Source organism: Dreissena polymorpha, chromosome 12, assembly GCF_020536995.1.
Source record: "Dreissena polymorpha isolate Duluth1 chromosome 12, UMN_Dpol_1.0, whole genome shotgun sequence".
Classification (NCBI taxonomy): domain Eukaryota; kingdom Metazoa; phylum Mollusca; class Bivalvia; order Myida; family Dreissenidae; genus Dreissena; species Dreissena polymorpha.
The window spans coordinates 36,118,783-36,138,311 of record NC_068366.1 but is presented as its reverse complement, the minus strand read 5'-3'; the positions used below and the strand labels follow the sequence as shown (position 1 = coordinate 36,138,311).

Here is a 19,529-nt window from a genome sequence, read left to right as displayed (position 1 = left end):
GACTGACTTACAGGTTTAGTGGTTGCCTGTTACCCTGGGGCCAGTAGATTAAGCCCAGGAAACTCAATTTCAAAAGTTGGTTACAGTTGGGCTAAACAGCAGGACAACTAGTTTTTTCAAAGCTGGAACAACTCAATCCAATTAAACATAGAATACAAATTTGCGATTGTGGATCAATTAGGCCTATCAAATGACTCAATTTCGGCTCACAACAAGACATGATGCATTAAAAATCTGTCATGTCGGCCAAATTGCTGCTCAATAATTTAAAGAAAATAGATAAAGCATTCGATACACATAACACAACATGTACATGATTCTAGGCTTGTTATTCTTTAGCAAGGCATCCAAAATTCTAAAGATGGTTGCCAGTGCAGCAACCAATTGCGAAAAAAAGTGATATATTGTTGTTATTTTGTCCAGGTTATCTCTATAACATAAATATGAGGATAAACAGTGCAAACACATCTCGACCTGTGCTCTAAGAAACACTCTTTATAAATGTGAATGGGTTGTGTTAGTTTCAAACTTGCGATATAAAAAGCTATAACATAATGTTGAAAACTGAGTTGCGTCTAAGAATATTCAATACCGAACAACTTCAGAGCCTTCGGCGCTTTGATGTTAAATCTATGTTATCGAACTACATCTAACGTGAAAATTGTGGCTATAGGTATAAGGAACACTGATTTTTTCGATGATTTTAAGTGTTTATTGGCTTTTAAGACATATTTTATTTTTATTTCGTTAAGTTAACGTTAAACATCATTGGCTTCATTTCACACAAAAATAGATCGTTCATATGTATCTGTCATATACGTATAACTAAAACCTGAGTGCAAAATTAGGTTTAACAAATGCCATTTCCCCGCACCTTTCAGCATTACTGCTAAACGAGGAAGCACATTAATAACATTTTGGCGAAGGCGTTTTGAGTTCTTTACACATTTTAGTTTACGGCAATCATTTTATAGCACTTCTGTTTGCAAATAATTATGTGTTGGAATGGGAAATGTGCACCTGTTCCTGTTATGTGAGTATTTATTAAAACAATTTGGGCATGTATCGTATCTTACAAGGTACGTTTTGGTGTTTTGTATGAATTGTTTTCAAACATATATTTTTTCAGATAGTTGAATTTTGGAAACTGTCTAGGTATAAAACAAAATCATATAAATATACATGTTAATGCAGAAACGTCAGAATATAATTTTCAATACTGCAGTGGAGCAGAGATAACATATGGATTGTTTATATTTATGCCGTTACCTTGTTGAGTTTATAGTTCCCACGAGTTTACTTTCATGTGGGAAATACTCAGTAAGTCGTGAGGACTAATAAATACCTGTTGGCAAGGGCGCAACTATTTTGTGGAAAAAAAAGTTATCGGAAAGACTAAGAAATCATTTTAACAAGTAGTTTCGGAAAAATGAGTGATGGAAATGAGACATTGTTGCATTATGAAAGTTATCTCATTCCTATTTTCGTTGTATGCTCACAAATTGGACTATACCAGTACCATGTGGCATATCAGTTGTGTCAATGTCCAAATATATTTTCTTAATGATATTATTAAAATGGCAATAACGCATGTTACTGGATATTGTTTAGAAAACAAGAGGGACAACAATTCTAAGAGGAGAAAATTTATCGAGCTGTACACGTGAATACACGGTTTATTATAAGCAACGTTTTATAGTTTTAGATAGAGGCAAGGATGATGAAGATTGTGAATATCATGTTTTATACGCCACGGTGATAAGGATATACACAGGTTGCAACTTTGTTTTATATATGGAGACACTTTGAACACGTCGTGGCATAATTAATAAAATAAATATCTGAGTTTAAAAATGCTTACATTAAGAGACACTATCTGAAGGACTGTGAGTGTATTGTGTTCAAGCAGTTTCATTTCATATTCCTGGTAAACATATAAGGAACCAATTGTCTTTCCTTACCTATAACTAATAAGTGATGGCATTCTGCCCTTGTTACATAATATCGAGTTAAGTCAGTGCTTGAAGCGCTATGACTGTTATCTTGTTCTGTTATTTGGAAACATTAAACAGAAAGTCCACTTACATTTGGGGACAATGCAACTTTCTATCCGCATTTGTATTATTGTCCTGGATACTTATGGGAATGCATATAACAGAGCGTGTCTAAATATCATCAGAATGTCAACTGCCACGAATTAATTCACTGACATTTATACTCTGATAGATGTCGAGTGCCAAGTCCTCCGATTTAGTGCTTAAAACAAATATTGCACAGTACAGATGCTTATAAAATATTCCTCTACATTCCGAAACATGTTTATGTGAAATGCAGATTTGCTAGTTAAGGATGTTTTATTTTGGTACATGTAAAGTTATCGCAAGATACAGATACAGACGTAAACACGGGCAGACCGGAGAAAAGCCTGATTTCCCTCGAATATCATCGGTAGAGAAATACTAATATGTAGAACATAACAAGGATTTTGATAAAAGTATAAAAGATAAAAAATTGAAATCCTGCCATATCTGGATTAAACTATTAAATAATTGTCTATGATAAAATCTAAGGATATGTGACCCCGGGGGGGTTGCGGGTTTTCTATATAAAGCGATGTATTTTTAGCTCCGCGAAAAGTGCCACGAGAAAGATTTCAAAATTATTATAAAGACGTTAATAGTATCATTCAATACATACTTACTTGTAATAGTTTTTTTCAAGATAGATCTAGTACCTATTTAAAAAAAACGACACTTCTATTTGTTTTTTCAAATAACAGGTTTGTAACATCAAATGAAACATAGTTTATTGCTTTCAATTTCAAGCGTAATTGCCTTTTACAATTATGTGTTACACGTGCTGACAGCACAGATCCAGGAAGGCTGTGGTTTTATTGTTTAATTTCAATTAGTAAATTGAACAAAATGTTTCCTTAATTCGTACATTTTTCCCATCTTTCTATATGTCTTTATTATTTCTAACTTTTTCTTTTCATTTACTTGTTTCATGTATTACATGATTCTCATATGTTCTGAGTATTTAATTTATTAAACTTTGCTTCTTGCTCTTTTTTATTATTTAAAGACTTTCCAAACTATTATTACACGTGTGTCAATAAACAACAATTTAAAAAAAGGACAAACATGTGATTAATACGCCAATGTACATAAGTTTACTTTACTTAAACATATCAAGTATTCCACAACCACAACAACGTAACTTCTATGAAGATGTAACCGTTGATTAAATACCGACCTATCGAATCTTATTCCGATATAAACGTATTATATTTTAATTATACATGAGAAATATTGGACAAAAGTAAAAGGTGCTCATTTGGAATATTGCTGGAAAATATTGAAAATAAACGGATCCGAAAGTTCACTCGTTATAGCGTGAAACATCTGAATTTGTTGGATTTGTAGTCATTTTGTAAGCAGGCTAGCTTTCACGTGAACCGTACATGTATAGTATTCTATACAAAATTTAGGTGTTTAAAGGATTAAACAGATACAAACATATGGTAACAGTCATCAAATTAATAAATATTTCCTGTCTTGAAAACATTTTTTATTGTTTACGATGTATAATTTGAAATATGTCATGCCCGAAGTGCACACTTGGACTTGATGGTATGATATATTATGCTATTACACATCATGCGTTGAGCGTAGAACAAATAAATATATCCATTACGAACTAATTGACATTAATGTTTCTTACTAACAAAATCGATTAACCTGCACATGAGTCTCAAACCTTCTGATATGGACTACGCTCATTGTTTGGGAATTTTAAAAATAATAAAAACAGAAAAAGCATCGTTAAATTTGTGCGTCGTCAAACGAAAGTCGAATCCATTTATTAGGAAAACAAATTCAACGTTTCCAACAAATTTGAAAACGAGGATCTGAGCAAGCTGAATGCCGAGCTTTTGAGAAGGCGTTGTTTTTTGAGGGAAACTTTCGGAACACTGGATTTGCAGATCGCGTCGAGCGTCAGGAATTTAAACAAAGGGTTAAACATGCCGCCGCGACCTACTATGGAACAATGGGAAACACAGGTATATCTAAAGCATCGCCTATGCGAAGATCGGCAGTTCTTATTATACCGATTGAGCTTTTATTACATTTCCTGTTTACATAACTGCGGTGTATATAAAAAGTTCGTAAACGTTGCATTGTGATATAAAACGTTCAATAGTCTGAATTATCAAATCTTTATTCTAAATTTTTACATATCCCTGCAACAAAGATATTTTATTACGGTACATGATTAAATTATATATAAAATTTCGTAATCCTTCAAGTTTGCTTTAAGCCTTCATGCTATTTGTCATTGACATAAGTTTTATGTATACTTTAGGTATTGAGTAATGATTAAAGCCTTTATTACCCAAACAATATAAGATTGATAAACTTGGTGAACATACAGATTTTATTAACTGTATGAATGACTACTCATTGAACATACACCATAAATAAAAATATGTTTGGTTTTTCTTCTCAACCGACCTACTGAATTTGCCGTGATCTTTTTTATCGGATTTGGAGGCGGTAAAATACTTTTGTAAGATATAGATTGACAAATGGTTACACACGTTATGTTTACAAATCTACCATATAGTGGTTCCCGGCGCGTTTACCAAAGCAATAACACAACAACTCACAAGTAACCGATCACGCCAGGTACATGTCCGCGAAGGAGAGCATTAGAGACTTGAGCTATTTTGTTGAAAGAAAACACTTGTTTCCGTTTAGATTTGGTAAAAAGTAATTTTTAAAGTTGGTATTTATTCATTTCAACAGCATGCGATTTATAATTACAACTTAAATCTTAAATGAAAATATAGTATAATTATAGGCCTGTATAATTCCGTATAGTTTGGTCGACTTTACCTAATTAAATGCCAGAAACGTAGAAATAATGGTTTCTTACTCAGTTATTATAAAGCAAATCATAATTTAAATAATGAGAACTTGTTTTGGGGAGTTAGAATGTTCTTTATATATGGTTTGCCAATTTATTTAATTAATCAATTTGAATATAACGTAAAAGTAAAATGGCACTAACATTTTCCAAGCTGCATGGTTTTATTGATTATTAATGATCTTATAGTTTCACTAAAATTCTTCGCGAGTGTAAAGTTCATGAAGATTCTTATATCTCCCCGGTCTGTGCGATTCAATAAAAAGGGATTTATAATCCGAATCGACACTTAGTCTATTAAAAAGAAATTAAGCAAGTGAGCCAGAGTTTGAAATTAAATTATATTGTGTGAGGGGTTATTGGCGATGTAGATGTAACAGTAAGATTTCTTGTTCAGTCATGAAAAGTGGAGTGATATGTTCATTTTGACACGTTAGAAGTGCATGGAGATTTCTTTTTTCAATCTAGTCCATTTTACATCTAGCCTGTAGTACATTACGGCGCTGCGATTTCACGAGAAACAGCATTTACTGATATCATTAGTATTGATTGCTATAAATTCGTTAAAAATTACCTCCGGCTGTTTAGGCATGTTCACTCTTTCTAATTTATTTTCTTTCCTTTTTTCCCGAACTGCAAACTCCGTGACGCTTTTAGAATTTATAAAGATTGCTTGATTATTTGAGTCGCGTTCTGAGAAAACTAGGTTTAATGCATGTGCGTAAAGTGTCGTCCCAGATTAGCCTGTGCAATCTGGGAAGACACTTTACGCACATGCATTATGCCCAGTTTTCTCAGAACGCGACTCATTTAATGACTTAGGCTCAAATATCGACACACGCATACCGATCGAACAGGCTGTCCGGTTAGTGCAGTGGTTCTTACATGCGCCTCTCATCTTGGCAAAACGGGTTAAATTCTTGTTCCCGGAAGCCCGGAAGCATGTGAGTTCGGTTGGTAATCACCATACCGGACAGGTGGGGTTTTCTCCGCCCCCCCCCCCCCACCCACAACGAACAATATCACATCGAAATTAAAATATATTTCAGCAACAAAAACAATTAGCTGGAAATTGCACCTATAATGATGAAATTCCTTCCAACTTTTATTGGTCGAATAGTTAATTATGTTGGAGTGCTGGGGCACATTTCGAAACAACGTGTCTACGTACCAGCTCGATACTTGATTCAACATACTAGTATATCGATTAATGAGCTAGGCATCCATACTCGGCAGGTTATTTTAACAAACTGGTGCATTTCCACTTGGTCTTATACCCTCGTGATTAAATATATGCCTTCAAAATCATTGTTTGCTGGCCAAAAACCGGCAATAAATTGAAGTCACATGAACAAACACATCGTTTTAATACCCGTAAATAGCGTTTATTATGTGTTTTTTGGTTTACTTTTAATTACTAAACATTATGGTGGGAATGTAATTCTTTTCTTTTAGTGTTTGGCATTAATTTAATTTAAAGATACTGAAAACGTAACATATTCAGATAATTACTATCGTCATCATGGATTGAAGTGAACGAGAAGAACATCTTCTTAACAAAAATAGGTATACTGAATGGACAAACTAGATTAATAGAGAATACTATGTTAGTGTGTACTTGAATTTGTAGGACGAGTTGAAAAAAGTTTTACATGGCTTTTCTTGCCGAGCCGTGTAAGCCTGTCTGAGACGAGTCAGATAAATTCAAGTTCACAATCACACTTACATAGTATTCTATTTATATTACAATATTTAATTAATTTGTTCCCGATACAATTTAACAGTCTTTAATTGCTAAAAACAATAGCAAAAACAGTACAAATTAACTGAATCTAACCTTGCGTAGTATTATTTAAAAAAAAGTGATCGTTCCCGTTCATGCCAATCGAAATAGTCCCAACAAATTCCACGCAATAGCAGAGTAACAAGACAAAATATTGCTATATGCTTCGATTCAAATTTAAGCAGTATACCAAATGTTACACACTCAAGCACATACGATTTTTGTTCAAACTAAAATTCTAGTTTCACCACTGCAAAATACGAACAAATGCTGCCCTTTTTAATTCACTCGTAACGCATGATTGAGCATTTATCCCCGCAAATATTGTTATACCCCCATTACCATTGGTAATGTGGGCTATATAGGAGTCACTTTGTCGGTCGGTCAGTCGGTCTGTCGATCTGTCGGTCTGTCCCGAAATTTCATCCGATCTTCACCAAACTTGGTCACAAGTTGTATCTTGATGATGTATAGGTCAAGTTTGAATATGGGTCATGCCGGGTCAAAAACTAGGTGACGGGGTCACTTAGTGTCTTTTAAACCGAAAGTTTGTCCGGACCATAACTATGCCATTTATCGTTAGATTTTAGAATAACTTGGTACATTTGTTCACCATCATGGGACGGTATGTCGTGTGAAAAAAGTACGTCAATATTTCCAAGGTTTATGTCACACTTGGAGTTCAAATGTCACATGCATGTCCGGGCCATAACTTTATCATTTATCGTGAGATTTTAAAATCATTAGGTAAATCTGTTCACCATCATTGGACGGTGTGTCGCGCGAAAGAATTACGTCGATATCTCCAAGGTCAAAGTCACACTTTGAGTTTAAAGATCAAAAATGGCCATAAATGAGCTTGTCCGGGCCATAACTATGTTGTTCATTGTGAGATTTTAAAATAATTTGGCACATTTGTTCACCATCATTGGAAGGTGTGTAGCGCGAAAGAATTACGTTGATATCTCGAAGGTCAAGGTCACAATTTGAGTTCAAAGGTCAATAATGGCCGTAAATGAGCTTGTCCGGGCCATAACTATGTCATTCATTGTGAGATTTTAAAATCAATTGGCACGTTTGTTCACCATTATTGGACGGTGTGTCGCGCGAAAGAATTACTTCGATATCTCCAAGGTCAAGGTCACACTGTGAGTTCAAAGGTCAAAAATGGCCGTAAATGATCTTGTCCGGGCCATAACTATGTCATTCATTTTGAGATTTTAAAATTACTTGGTACATTTGTTCACAATCATTGGACAATGTGTCATGCGAAAGAATTACGTCGATATCTTCAAGCTCAAGGTCACACTTGGAGTTCAAAAGTGAAAAATGGCCATAAATGAACTTGTCCGGGCCATAACTATGTCATTAATTGTGAGATTTTAAAATGACTCTGTATATTAATTTTGTTCACAGTCATTGGACGGCGTGTCATGTGAAAGAATTCAAGAGTTCAAAGGTCGAAATGGGCATAAATAATAATGGCAAAATAATTCTTAAAAATAACAATTTAGATTCTCTTGTTTTGTGTAGACAGCATGCAAAATAGTCTGTGTCGGGGTTATACGTCACGTCCGTGACAAAGCTCTTGTTAATTTTAGTATATAAACAACTTTTATTTTATCCTACAGCTAAATGCTTTTATATAACAAATTACGACCGTTGTATAAAGATAAGGTTTATCCCAGGGTTTGAACTTGGGTCGCCCGCGTGGTAAACAGACACTCTCACCGCTACGCTAAGAAGCTGACACAATTGCTTATATAATCGAAAAGAGCTTATTTTACTACACATCTAGACCTAATTTTACTACACAGCTGACGAAATTACTTGATTACGTCATTCAGGTCAACGACGCTTATGTCTGCAGTCGTTTTAATTTTAACGATTGTGTGTGTGTTCGATGGATTATTTAAATACAATGTGAAAAACAGTGTAGGAATATAGTACCCGAATGAAACCGGTGAGAAAGCATTTTCGATTTCTTCAAAAATATCGAATGTACTCGAATAACGCGATGTTTTGTTGAACATTTGACGGATTAACAAAAGTGTCTTTACCTTTTTGAAGGAAATCGATAATGATTTAAAAGGGTATTTTCTTTGATGAATAAGTAGTTTTTTGTCATTCGATCAAAGAATGTCTATCCACAAAGAATTGCCTTTTTGCTATGTTATTCACAATTAAATACAAAACCGCGACAATATTTATGCAAATATTTTATTTCTTCACTCCCCTGAAAGAATACGCGTATGTTGCCAATTTGTTATTGACTGTCGATAACACAATCGGAGGAATGTAATATGCTATGGGAACAACAATACAAAAGACAAATTGTAACATTATCAAGACGATTTTATAATTTACACTATAGCGAAACAATTTATTATGATGTACAAGTATCCGGAAAAGAGCTGAATTCGTGATGTGACTTAGAATCAATGATATGTTGTAAGCATTAAAATAAAAAGTTGCATAATTGTTTACATTTGTCTTACAATTTTATAGAATTTGTAATTATTGAAGAGTTACTTTTTCATGCACTACAGATACCGTGGAAGGACTTCAAACATGCTAACAATAATTTCGTTAACATCAAAATGGTTGATTGTACAATTCCGCTGACTAATTTTTACTAAACCAAATTAAGCGTCAAAAATGTCGGTAGGTAGGTGGGCTAATGTTTGTTCATTTAACTTCTTTCACTGTAATATATACAAGTTATTTACGGCTTCAACAAGGGAATTCCATGACAAAAAACCTTCCTAAGAAGAACCTAATTCCCTTTCTGCATATTAAAGTTGTCAAGCTCACTTAGTGTACCGAGATAAGCAGACACATAGAGGAATCGACAATAACAGATTTGTATGTTCCGAATGACAAACAAGTTCATGCGCAAAATTTAGTTCGTGGAAACAAACAAGCGTTTTACGTCTTATAAGTTATACTCTGTTTACAATGATCACATTATTATGACATACTCTTTAATAAATACATCACTTCATAATGTAAAATACTTGTAAGTTAAAATAAACAAAGACTTTGTGTAAGTTATATATTTTATCTTAAAACATGTAAAACAATATAGCGCAGGTGAAGTATTCCAAAAATATTTTTACATTATCTGAGCATAATACTGAAATTAAAATAGGAGCAAATGTTTAATTGTTTTATATCCAGTTTGCGAGTCTTTTTGAATAGCAGCAATCAACTGCAAGCGAAAAAGCCGACATGAGATAAGGTCACACATGAGTACCTTTCACACAAAATATAATCTCTTTTGAATGCTTTAAGTATCACAGAACGTAATACTTTATTACGAACCCGAAACTATAATTGCATTTTATCATTGAACAATTGCATAATTAAACGTTAAATCACAGTTTCAAATCTGAAAAAAAAAAAAAAATATATATATATATATATATATATATATATATATATATATATATGAGATCACAGTTAAATCACAGTTTAAATCACATAAATCAATCGAATAAGCAAATAATAAAGATAAAAACAAACAAACTGAAACATATAACTTTAAAAATCTCGAGATCCGACTAGAAGCAAATATTCACACAACGATTGGAAAACGAAAATAAAACAAAAACTGAGCGACAAAACCGTAGTTATGTAACATGAATTTTCAAAATAATTAAAATATTCGCTAAAGGAAAAACTAGTCACAGGTATGCTTTCCAAAATAGCAACAAATTGATACTAAAAATGAAAGTCAAAACAATGGTTAAAATAGGGGTTAATACAATTTTCAGAATACGAGGATTAAAAGTCATTCGCACGTCCACAGTAAATGTTTGGCTGATTTTTTTTTATATCTGTAAAGATTTGAAGCGTGCCTGTAAGTCTTGCCACAGTGACAGGCGCGTACGGCTCGTCCCTCGTGTTGGGACGCGATGTGGTCTTGGAGACCCTGTTTGGATGTGTAGTGTAAATAAAACGTATCGCATTTGAAACTTGGTCTTGCTTCACAGTGCACAACTGATGCGTGTTTTGCGACCTGTTGACGTGTGGCAAATCGCTTTCCGCACTCGTCACATGCTTCAATAGAATCCACTCCATGTGAATGATTTCTGTTACAATAATTATTCCATACAAGTATTAAGGTGTATCATACACTGTCGGTCAGTTAAATACAGCAAACGATCGGAGTGGTGTCGTCGATGTGGTGCCAACAGGAAGTTCCGCATGTTATTCTCATTAAGAAACTATCACTCAACTTTTTAAAGGAAACAATGTACTGGTTATTCACAGGAAATGTTTTGCGAGTGTTTCTACTAGCATAAGGTTGTCATGCAATTGAGCTGACATTAATAATGATTTTGCTTCTACATCCATGCGATTTATATAATTTTGTTGATTTATGGAACACGGACTATTTTAAACACATTTTTTTGTAGTTATATCCGTACTGTACGAATAAATGAGAACAATCGTCGTAAACATAATATTCAGTAGCATCATTAGACGGTGTGGTTACAGAATTAAATCAATGAATCACTCAAAGTGTGCATATCAAAGGATATGACGTAGTTCCAACAAATTGATAGTTATACCTGTGCATCGTTAGCTTGTCCTTATCAAAAACATCTTTCCGCAACAGCGATATGGTGCCTGTCCTCGATGCATTCGAACATGACGACTGTAGCCGCTTCTGGACTTAAATGCCCTTCCAAATTCATAACAAAGCCGAGAAGCGATTGTTGTTTCCATATCCGTCTGAAAATAATTGGTTAAACTTTGTGAACATATTTTGCGCATTAACACTTTTACATTCTTAAACTTTACAATAAAACTGATATGGAGCAATTATTGGGAAAACGTTTAAATTTCACCTTACCATGTATAAAACCTTAATAATGATTGGGTTAACGAATAAACGTAATTGGTGCCAGGCTTAATGACATCACATGTACATGTATTTTTTGACGTCATAATGTTATACATCAGCAATTATTTACATATACAAGGTAAAAACGGATGTTAACGAAGTATATGTACATGTGATGTAATTTAGTATTTTGCATTATGAAGTGGTATATTTATTATGTCACAATAATGTGATCATTGCAAGCACAGTATAACTTATAGGACGTTAGCGATTGTTTGTTTCCACGAACTAACTTTTGCGCATGAACATGTTTGTCATTCAGAACATACAAATCTGTTATTGTCGATTCCTCTATGTGTCTGCTTATCTCGGTACACTATGTGAGCTTGACAACTCCAATATGCAGAAAGGGAATAAGGTTCTTCTAAAGAAGGTTTGTTGTCATAAAATTCCCTTGTTGAAGCCGTAAATAACTTGTATATATTACAGTGAAAGAAGTTAAATGTACAAACATTAGCCCACCTACAGACCGACATTTTTTTCGCTTACTTTGGTTTTGCAAAACGGCTGTCAGCGGAATTTTACAATCAACCATTTTGATGATGTCCCTCCAAGGTATATGTAGTGTTTAGAATGATACGAAATACACAATATACGAAAAACAAGGTACTTTATTCAACATTAAAAAATACACGTGTTCTCATCAGTCGCTGTTCTATTATAACGCTTTACAACAAGTTTCAAAAAGATTAAACATGTCAAAATTCAAATAAGTATTTGTTTCCTGATTGCGATTCGGTACATAGTTTTGCATATTTGTAACAAATACCTTTGGTAGTATTACGGTTAAATTTAATATATTCAGTATATAGGACCTTCTAGATTGAACGGACGTGTTTTATCGGCGATGATATAACGTGATTTTTTTTCAATGGAATAATCAATTGAAAGTGCAAATAAAGGATATTTGAAGTAAAAATGTAACACTTTAAACCATTCTTAATTTTAAAAAAAACTATCGTAAAACACGCTTAGTAAATCTAATTAGTGAAGCTGACCAAAGTTTAAATGATTCCGCAAAAAAAACAAGAAGAAAAAATCAAAAGGCAACACATTCGCTCCATTATCCGACAGTAATGCAAATAGCGCAAATGAATGTGAAAATGACGAACCTGCACGAAATACAAACAATAAAAAAAAAGGAAAACGATATAGATATCGCGGCAGAGTTGAACGAGATAATCTCTAAAATTAACAATGTCCTTACAAAGAACAGCAGTGAACAAAGCACTTTAATTAAAACATAGTATTGCAGCTTAAAGAGGAAATTCTCAGGTCAGTCATCTTAAGAATTGAAAAGGTCGAGAGCGAATTATTTAACAAATAAATGGAAAACAAAAGACTGTCACAAACAATAAGCGACATGAACTGCAAACTAAATGTACAGAAAGACGAAAATGAACGTTTACGCAAACAACTAAAACAGCAGGTATCAACTTGTGAAATGAAAATAAATGAGTTGGAGAGCCGGCGAAGCAACATCAAGATAGATGGCATACCCGATCACGAGAAAGAAAGTGTAAACGAAACAAAACAAAAAAATGAGAAGCGCTAAACCGAAATATTCCAGACCTTCACTTGTCAGAACACGATATTGACATAACACACATAATAGGTAAATTCGACAGTAGAAAACCAAGACCCATCGTTCTGAAGTTGATATCCCGAATAAAAAGAAGCAAAATAATGCAGAGCGTGAAAATCCTGCGAAAACAAAAAACAACTTTATTCATTAACGACCGCCTCACCAAACTGAATAACTACGTCCTTGCTTGCGTACGAAAAAAAACAAAGAGACATAGTAACATCAACTTGATCTCGCGACGGCGTCATCTATTACCGTGACGTAAATGAAATTGTGCACAAAGTGACACATCACCAGTACACATTCTTGATATAATTGCCATGGTCGATCGAGTAAAAATATTTTCGACCAAGAGAAGTAACCTTTTGAATTATGTGAAGTATACAAACATAACACCATCCATTTAGAAGGTTTTATCAATCGACACCACAGCACGAGAAACACGGGGTACAGTAACGTTCCTTCTCTTACAGCGAAGTCTGATCTGTGAAACCGCAATGACCCAATTACCTTGTTTTGAAAATACCACCACAGCACGAGAAACACGGGGTACAAGAACGTTCCTTCTCTTATAGCGAAGGCTGATCTGTGAAACCGCAATGATTTTGTTTTGAAAATAAAAACCTCACTAAGTAATATATATTAACAAACGTTACTTCAATGACTTTGTTAGGAAAATAAAATACCTCACTAAGTAATATATATTTACAAATCTAACTTCACTCCTAAAACATCCACTTATTCGCATACACACTAGTACTTAAGAGCACGATATGATTACATACTTAAACAAGAATTCAATAATAAAACACGCACATACGTACACGATCTCACACACGCACAGAGGCAAACACACTCGCGCACGCACGCACGCAAGCGTGCGCACACACACACATACGCACGTACACACACACGCAAGCACGCACATACACACGCACGCACACACACACACACACACACACACACACACACGCACGCACGCACACAAACACACGCAAGCGCCCATGGACGCACGCACACAGACAAACATGCACAATTTCCTAAACCCCTTAATGAAGCAATTGTTTTGTAAACTGTTATATCCCACTTTTTACAGCGAATTCGGTTGATTAAAGTCCCGTTAATTAAATTTCTGCTATAATCAACGGCACGTGCTACGTTGTTAGACTACGTTGTAAACAAATGAAGATCCTTGTACATAACAACTAAATGTTATATTGATGTTATAAAACGTTTAGATTTGCAATTCAATATGAAGTACATTGTAATTAATAACGCACGACTCATTCTCACAGAACGATATTCTGATTAAAAAAAATATTATTTGATCAGCGGTTATTTTTGGGCGGAGTAATACACTGACCTTGGTTACACAACAAAGTACGACAAACACTGATGAAAACTAATTTTGTTTAAATAAGAAGGTTTACTGAATAAAAAGTGGGATAAATAGAATAATAGGTTAGTGTTGAATATAGATCAGGTTTATCATGCTCGGCACGAAAACGAAAAAGCACTCCCCAAGGCTCGTGCTTTTTGTTTTCTAAGCCTCGCATAATAAACCTGATCTTTAATCAACACTAACCTATTATTGTCTATATTTACATTATCCGATGCAAATAAAATTAACATGTAGATACGTTAAGCTATTTGAATATATGTACATGATATTCGCACCTAGTTCACAATTTTATATGCAGAAACGTTAAATATTAAATAAGGCTTCTTATTTAAGTTGTCTTTAATATCTTCATGCATAGGTAATAGGTGCAATAAAACAGTAAAAGGATTTTGTGTGGATAATCTTTAATGTACTTTACAAAATGCCATTCAGACAAACAATTAATCCTGTATGTATAGCATACAATTTAGATCAAATGCATTGCGATGGAATTTTTACTGCAATCATAGGCATAAGCGGCCATATTGGAGACAATCTTGTTATAATCTGGAATGTTATTTTGATCAGTTTTCACCAAAGACAAAAAGTATCCTTACTCATTATATTTCAGATTAAAAAGATGCTAAATAAGAAATAAAGGCATGGTTTTATAATCATATCGATCAATATGCTGAAACAGCCATGTGTAAATTCCAGTACAGGAAAGTACGAAGAAAATACAAATAAATAAAGCGTTGATGATTAATTAACAAGAACATATATCATACAATACTCAAAATAAAAGTTTATAACCTAACCTTATATATTTTTCCTATTTGGAATGCAATAAAGTTGAATTATGTGTGCATATAATCAGTATCAACTCTTAATATGTTTCTATTCTTAATAAATTACATAAACCATATTTTCCCAAATTTCAGATCCAGCAAAATACCCGCCAAATGAGCTGAAAACCAAAACGTTTGCGTGCGAGAACAGATTCGTGAACCTGCAGTGCAAGGAGGGTCTTATCCGTGTGCTGTTCGCAAACTATGGAAGAGCCAACCTGTACGTCTGCGGGATGAATGACATTGCAAAGGGGCTGGAGCGTCAATTGTAGCGCCAATGACTCCATACGCATAGTTTCGGAAAGGTAAACCTTGTACACGTCATATATTTATTTATGATGAATTTTTACTTTAATGTTACTTGTAAGAGTTTTAAGCTTCATATTAGATAGCAGTTGCCTAGATCGGGTGCGACAAATATAAGGGTTTTCAATCTCGGCCATAATCTTCAATATTTAACACATTAATATTAAAGTGTGGCACTTCTGTCCTTATGTTATCTATTGATTCTCAAAGTTCGTTTTAAGTCGTGTTGTGTAATTTTTTGTTTTGACTTAAATGTCCCAGGTTCGTAAATTACCCATCAGTTTGCAAAATAAGGCAACAAGTCTTTTTCTAGCATATAACAACTTTTATTCTTGATTAAATGTGTGTATATATATATTGTATTGTAAACTTATCTTATTCTTATTAGTATATAATTCTTCTTTAAAAAATTGAGACAAGAAATAATCAGTAAAGAAATAAACGAGATACTCCAACACAAATATAATCCGTCCAGAAAAAAACAAATGTCCGTCTCAAGCACTTTCCCGTGAAGCCAGAAATTGGGAAGTATATTGTGCGATTCTCTATCGACAGTGGCTCGGCTCGACTACAGGTTCTAACACGGTCCGTTTTATACAAAAATGGTAACCTTGGCGTCGACCCACTTGTTTTAAGGAGTAAACAGCCTTATCCATCACTTTGACATAAACTCATAACCATAAAAATATAACTATAAACGGGTTATAACAATGTCCATCACTTTCTGGTCGTTAAATTATTTCTTACTATTTAGGCTTATTTAACCTGTTTATATAAGCTGTTTATATAAGCAGTTCATGTATAATTAACACTATTCTGACCGCCAGGTATGGTCGAATGTACGTCATAGTTGTCCACAATTTATTTCGCCAGTGACCATGCATCTCTAGTTACTAGGACAATGATGACTAAACAGAAAAAGTGTTACAAAAGTTAAAATGTTTCAATACTGAGTCTTAACAATATAATGTTCAAAAGTAATTTTAAAGGGCCAGTCTTTTTGCAGTAATGTTAATTATATAATTTTAAGACACAACATAAGTTAAAAACCGCCTTTAAACTAAGTGTACTCTTGCTTTTGAACAAGAACCCTTGACTACTGAAACTGAATAAGGAACAAAACGGCTTGAATTCCATATAGCATTTATAATTATCAACTCCTTGTCCATCACATTGGCTTAATCCCGATTTGTTTGAAATAGTGACCTTTCAAACAATACCCATTCGAATTAATATGGTATATGTTAAGTAATTATTTGCTTTGTAAGTATAAATGTGGTGTCTTACAGATTAATTAATGTTTGTGTCAAAAGTAATTGCATTCTTTCAAGTCTTTTAAAGCCAATATTAATATAACTACTTTCACAACAATGTTTGGAATTTTCTAGGTGCGATCATAAACGATCATGTGATGTAAACGCCTCAAATGCCATCCACCAACAAATATCTGGAGATTGCATATTTCTGTTATCATGGTAAGTTCCCGTTGCTAGGGAAGCATGATTTCCCCACCACCTTGCAACCAGCATGAACCATTGTACAGTGAAGAGTTAAGAGCATTACAAGACATATTTTGTTGCATCATTTATGGTATTAATATTGTGTTTTTTCTTTCCTTTTTATTCCTTTTTCCTTTTATTCAACTATAAACTATTTTTCATTGTTGTTTTGTTTATTAATTAATGATACAATATATTGGTACACTAGTTAATTTTTTTTATAGCTGAATGTATTGCGTTCTTTACATTTTATACTAAATACGTTTTTATAGTTTTGCATGTCAAAATATTGACAAATAATAAGTTACTATATTCTCACAAATCCCTACGGAACAAGAATACTTGGAGAATGATGACTACAAAAGTTCTTTTTACATTAATAAATGTCCAAATGAATGATTTTTGATGCAATCATCTTTTGAAGGTTGGGGTATGTTTTTTAAAACATGTCTTTTTTGCTTCTGTTATTTCTTGAACATTTGGATTAATTGTTAATATTGAGGCTAATATGTGTTTGTTGGCACATTAGAACTTAAGCAAAGCCATTGATGAACCTGCCCAGCCCAACATAATTTATCATAACAGTGTAATGTGGCATCAGAAACATAAACAAGATTAAACTTAATCCATTGATCATCGGCGCTGTAATGGGATATGGGTATGGATATGATAATCTCGCCTCTATGATAATCCAAAGTGTTAGCAAACGTCTGCCATTGATGAATTGCATAGGGACTTCCAATATTATAAAACCTCTTCTTGTTAAATTATTGCAGGGGAAACTTAGTTTAATAGTGAATGTAAACATAATAAGCTGTCTATGAACCATGCGGCATTTTATATATTCCGGTGTTAAATGTGATGGCATTGATCATGTTTGAACTTTTCAACAAGGATTGTTTTTTCAATTGTGATGTAGTTTGTTTGTTGATGAATTAACTTTTAACAATTCAGTCCGTGTAATTGTAAAATAATTTTCAATTGTTATAATTTAAAATTGGCAAAATAACTTTGTCTTAAATGTAATTGATGATCTTATGTTATTTTTAAATATGATTAATAAATGCTTACCCGTATATTTGTTTCATAATTTCAATAAAAAACCTCCAGCCTTATTGTTCAATATTGTACTTTCAATTATACTGCATAGTTTGTAAAGATGAGATTTTAAAATTATCATATTTGATATATGTGTGTTTGACTTGTGCGGCAATTATTAGACATTTAAAAAAGCCCCCACTATCCTTGCATAGACAAATATCATAATGTTCGCGTAATTTTTAAACTTATTAAAACGGACAGCCAAGTTAAAATTTACACTGGGCCCTTAAATCCTTTGAACATTTTTTTGCATAGTTCCCTATTATTGTAATAAAGGTCACATTTCTAATTTCATTGTTTCAAGTGTCCTTTGTCTCTATGCAAGGATAATGGGGGCTTTTTTTAAATGTCTAATAATTGCCGCACAAGGCATTAAAATGCATTATTTTATCTGGAATCTCAATTTGGGATTACCAAATGTCTTGGAAGTGATTTGCTTTAATTATGATTTGTCACTTGAGTTGTGATAGAATGCCTTTGTTCATGGTAAGGTCAATCAATTTTTTTGGGGAGAAGACAGTGCCCTGGCCACTGATTAGCAGATAATTGAATCAATTTTGAGTCACCGTCTTTGCTCAGGAAATAAATACAAAAAACTTAGCAAACTCCCTGGAATAACATGGGGGATATCAATTAAAAGAATTTGCTTTTAAAATATCAAATAATGTTACGAAGTTTAAAGTTTATTGTTTATCTCAATATTCTAACACAATATTTGACAAAAATGTATGTTCATGGAATTTATATATCAACCCTTCACTCTGTTTGTCATTTTAAGTCATGTATTGTAACTTATATTTATAGAACTAAAATTTTAGTTATAAAATATAGGGAATTTTCTATCACAAATAATTAATACACAAGTAATACTGTGTTTTGGTTGTTTGGTTTGCCTTCTTTTGTTACAATACCTTTAATGTTTCTGAAGTTAATTTTCGTTTGTTTCCATGTTGAATTCACTGGTATGTATAAATCATATTATCATATTTTTTTATCAATTTAAATTTATGCAAAACTATGATACTTTACAGCATAATTTTAGTGTGGTTATGTGAATTACAACATCTTTGTATAAAACAAGTTTTGTTTTATGATTTAACAAAGAAATGATCCTCAAGAAAAGTGATTTCTTCAATTCAAACTTTGTGGTTTCATTTGCAACAAATGGACCATACAATTCACACA

General features: G+C 33.3%; 1 protein-coding gene across 2 annotated transcripts in view; it reads left to right on the top strand.

The window, feature by feature from the left end:
• Positions 1-887: 887 nt before the first annotated feature.
• LOC127853079 (adhesion G protein-coupled receptor L2-like) overlaps positions 888-19,529 on the top strand; it is a 93,999-nt gene continuing 75,357 nt past the window's right edge. The window contains exons 1-2 of one of the 2 annotated variants that reach the window (XM_052387272.1): positions 888-1,033; positions 15,532-15,743. In XM_052387272.1, the coding sequence (XP_052243232.1) occupies positions 15,676-15,743 (68 nt within the window). In that variant the 5' untranslated portion in view covers positions 888-1,033; positions 15,532-15,675. Of the gene's footprint in view, positions 1,034-8,563; positions 8,676-15,531; positions 15,744-19,529 lie in introns of those variants that run through there. The other variant, XM_052387271.1, reaches the window with a different exon arrangement.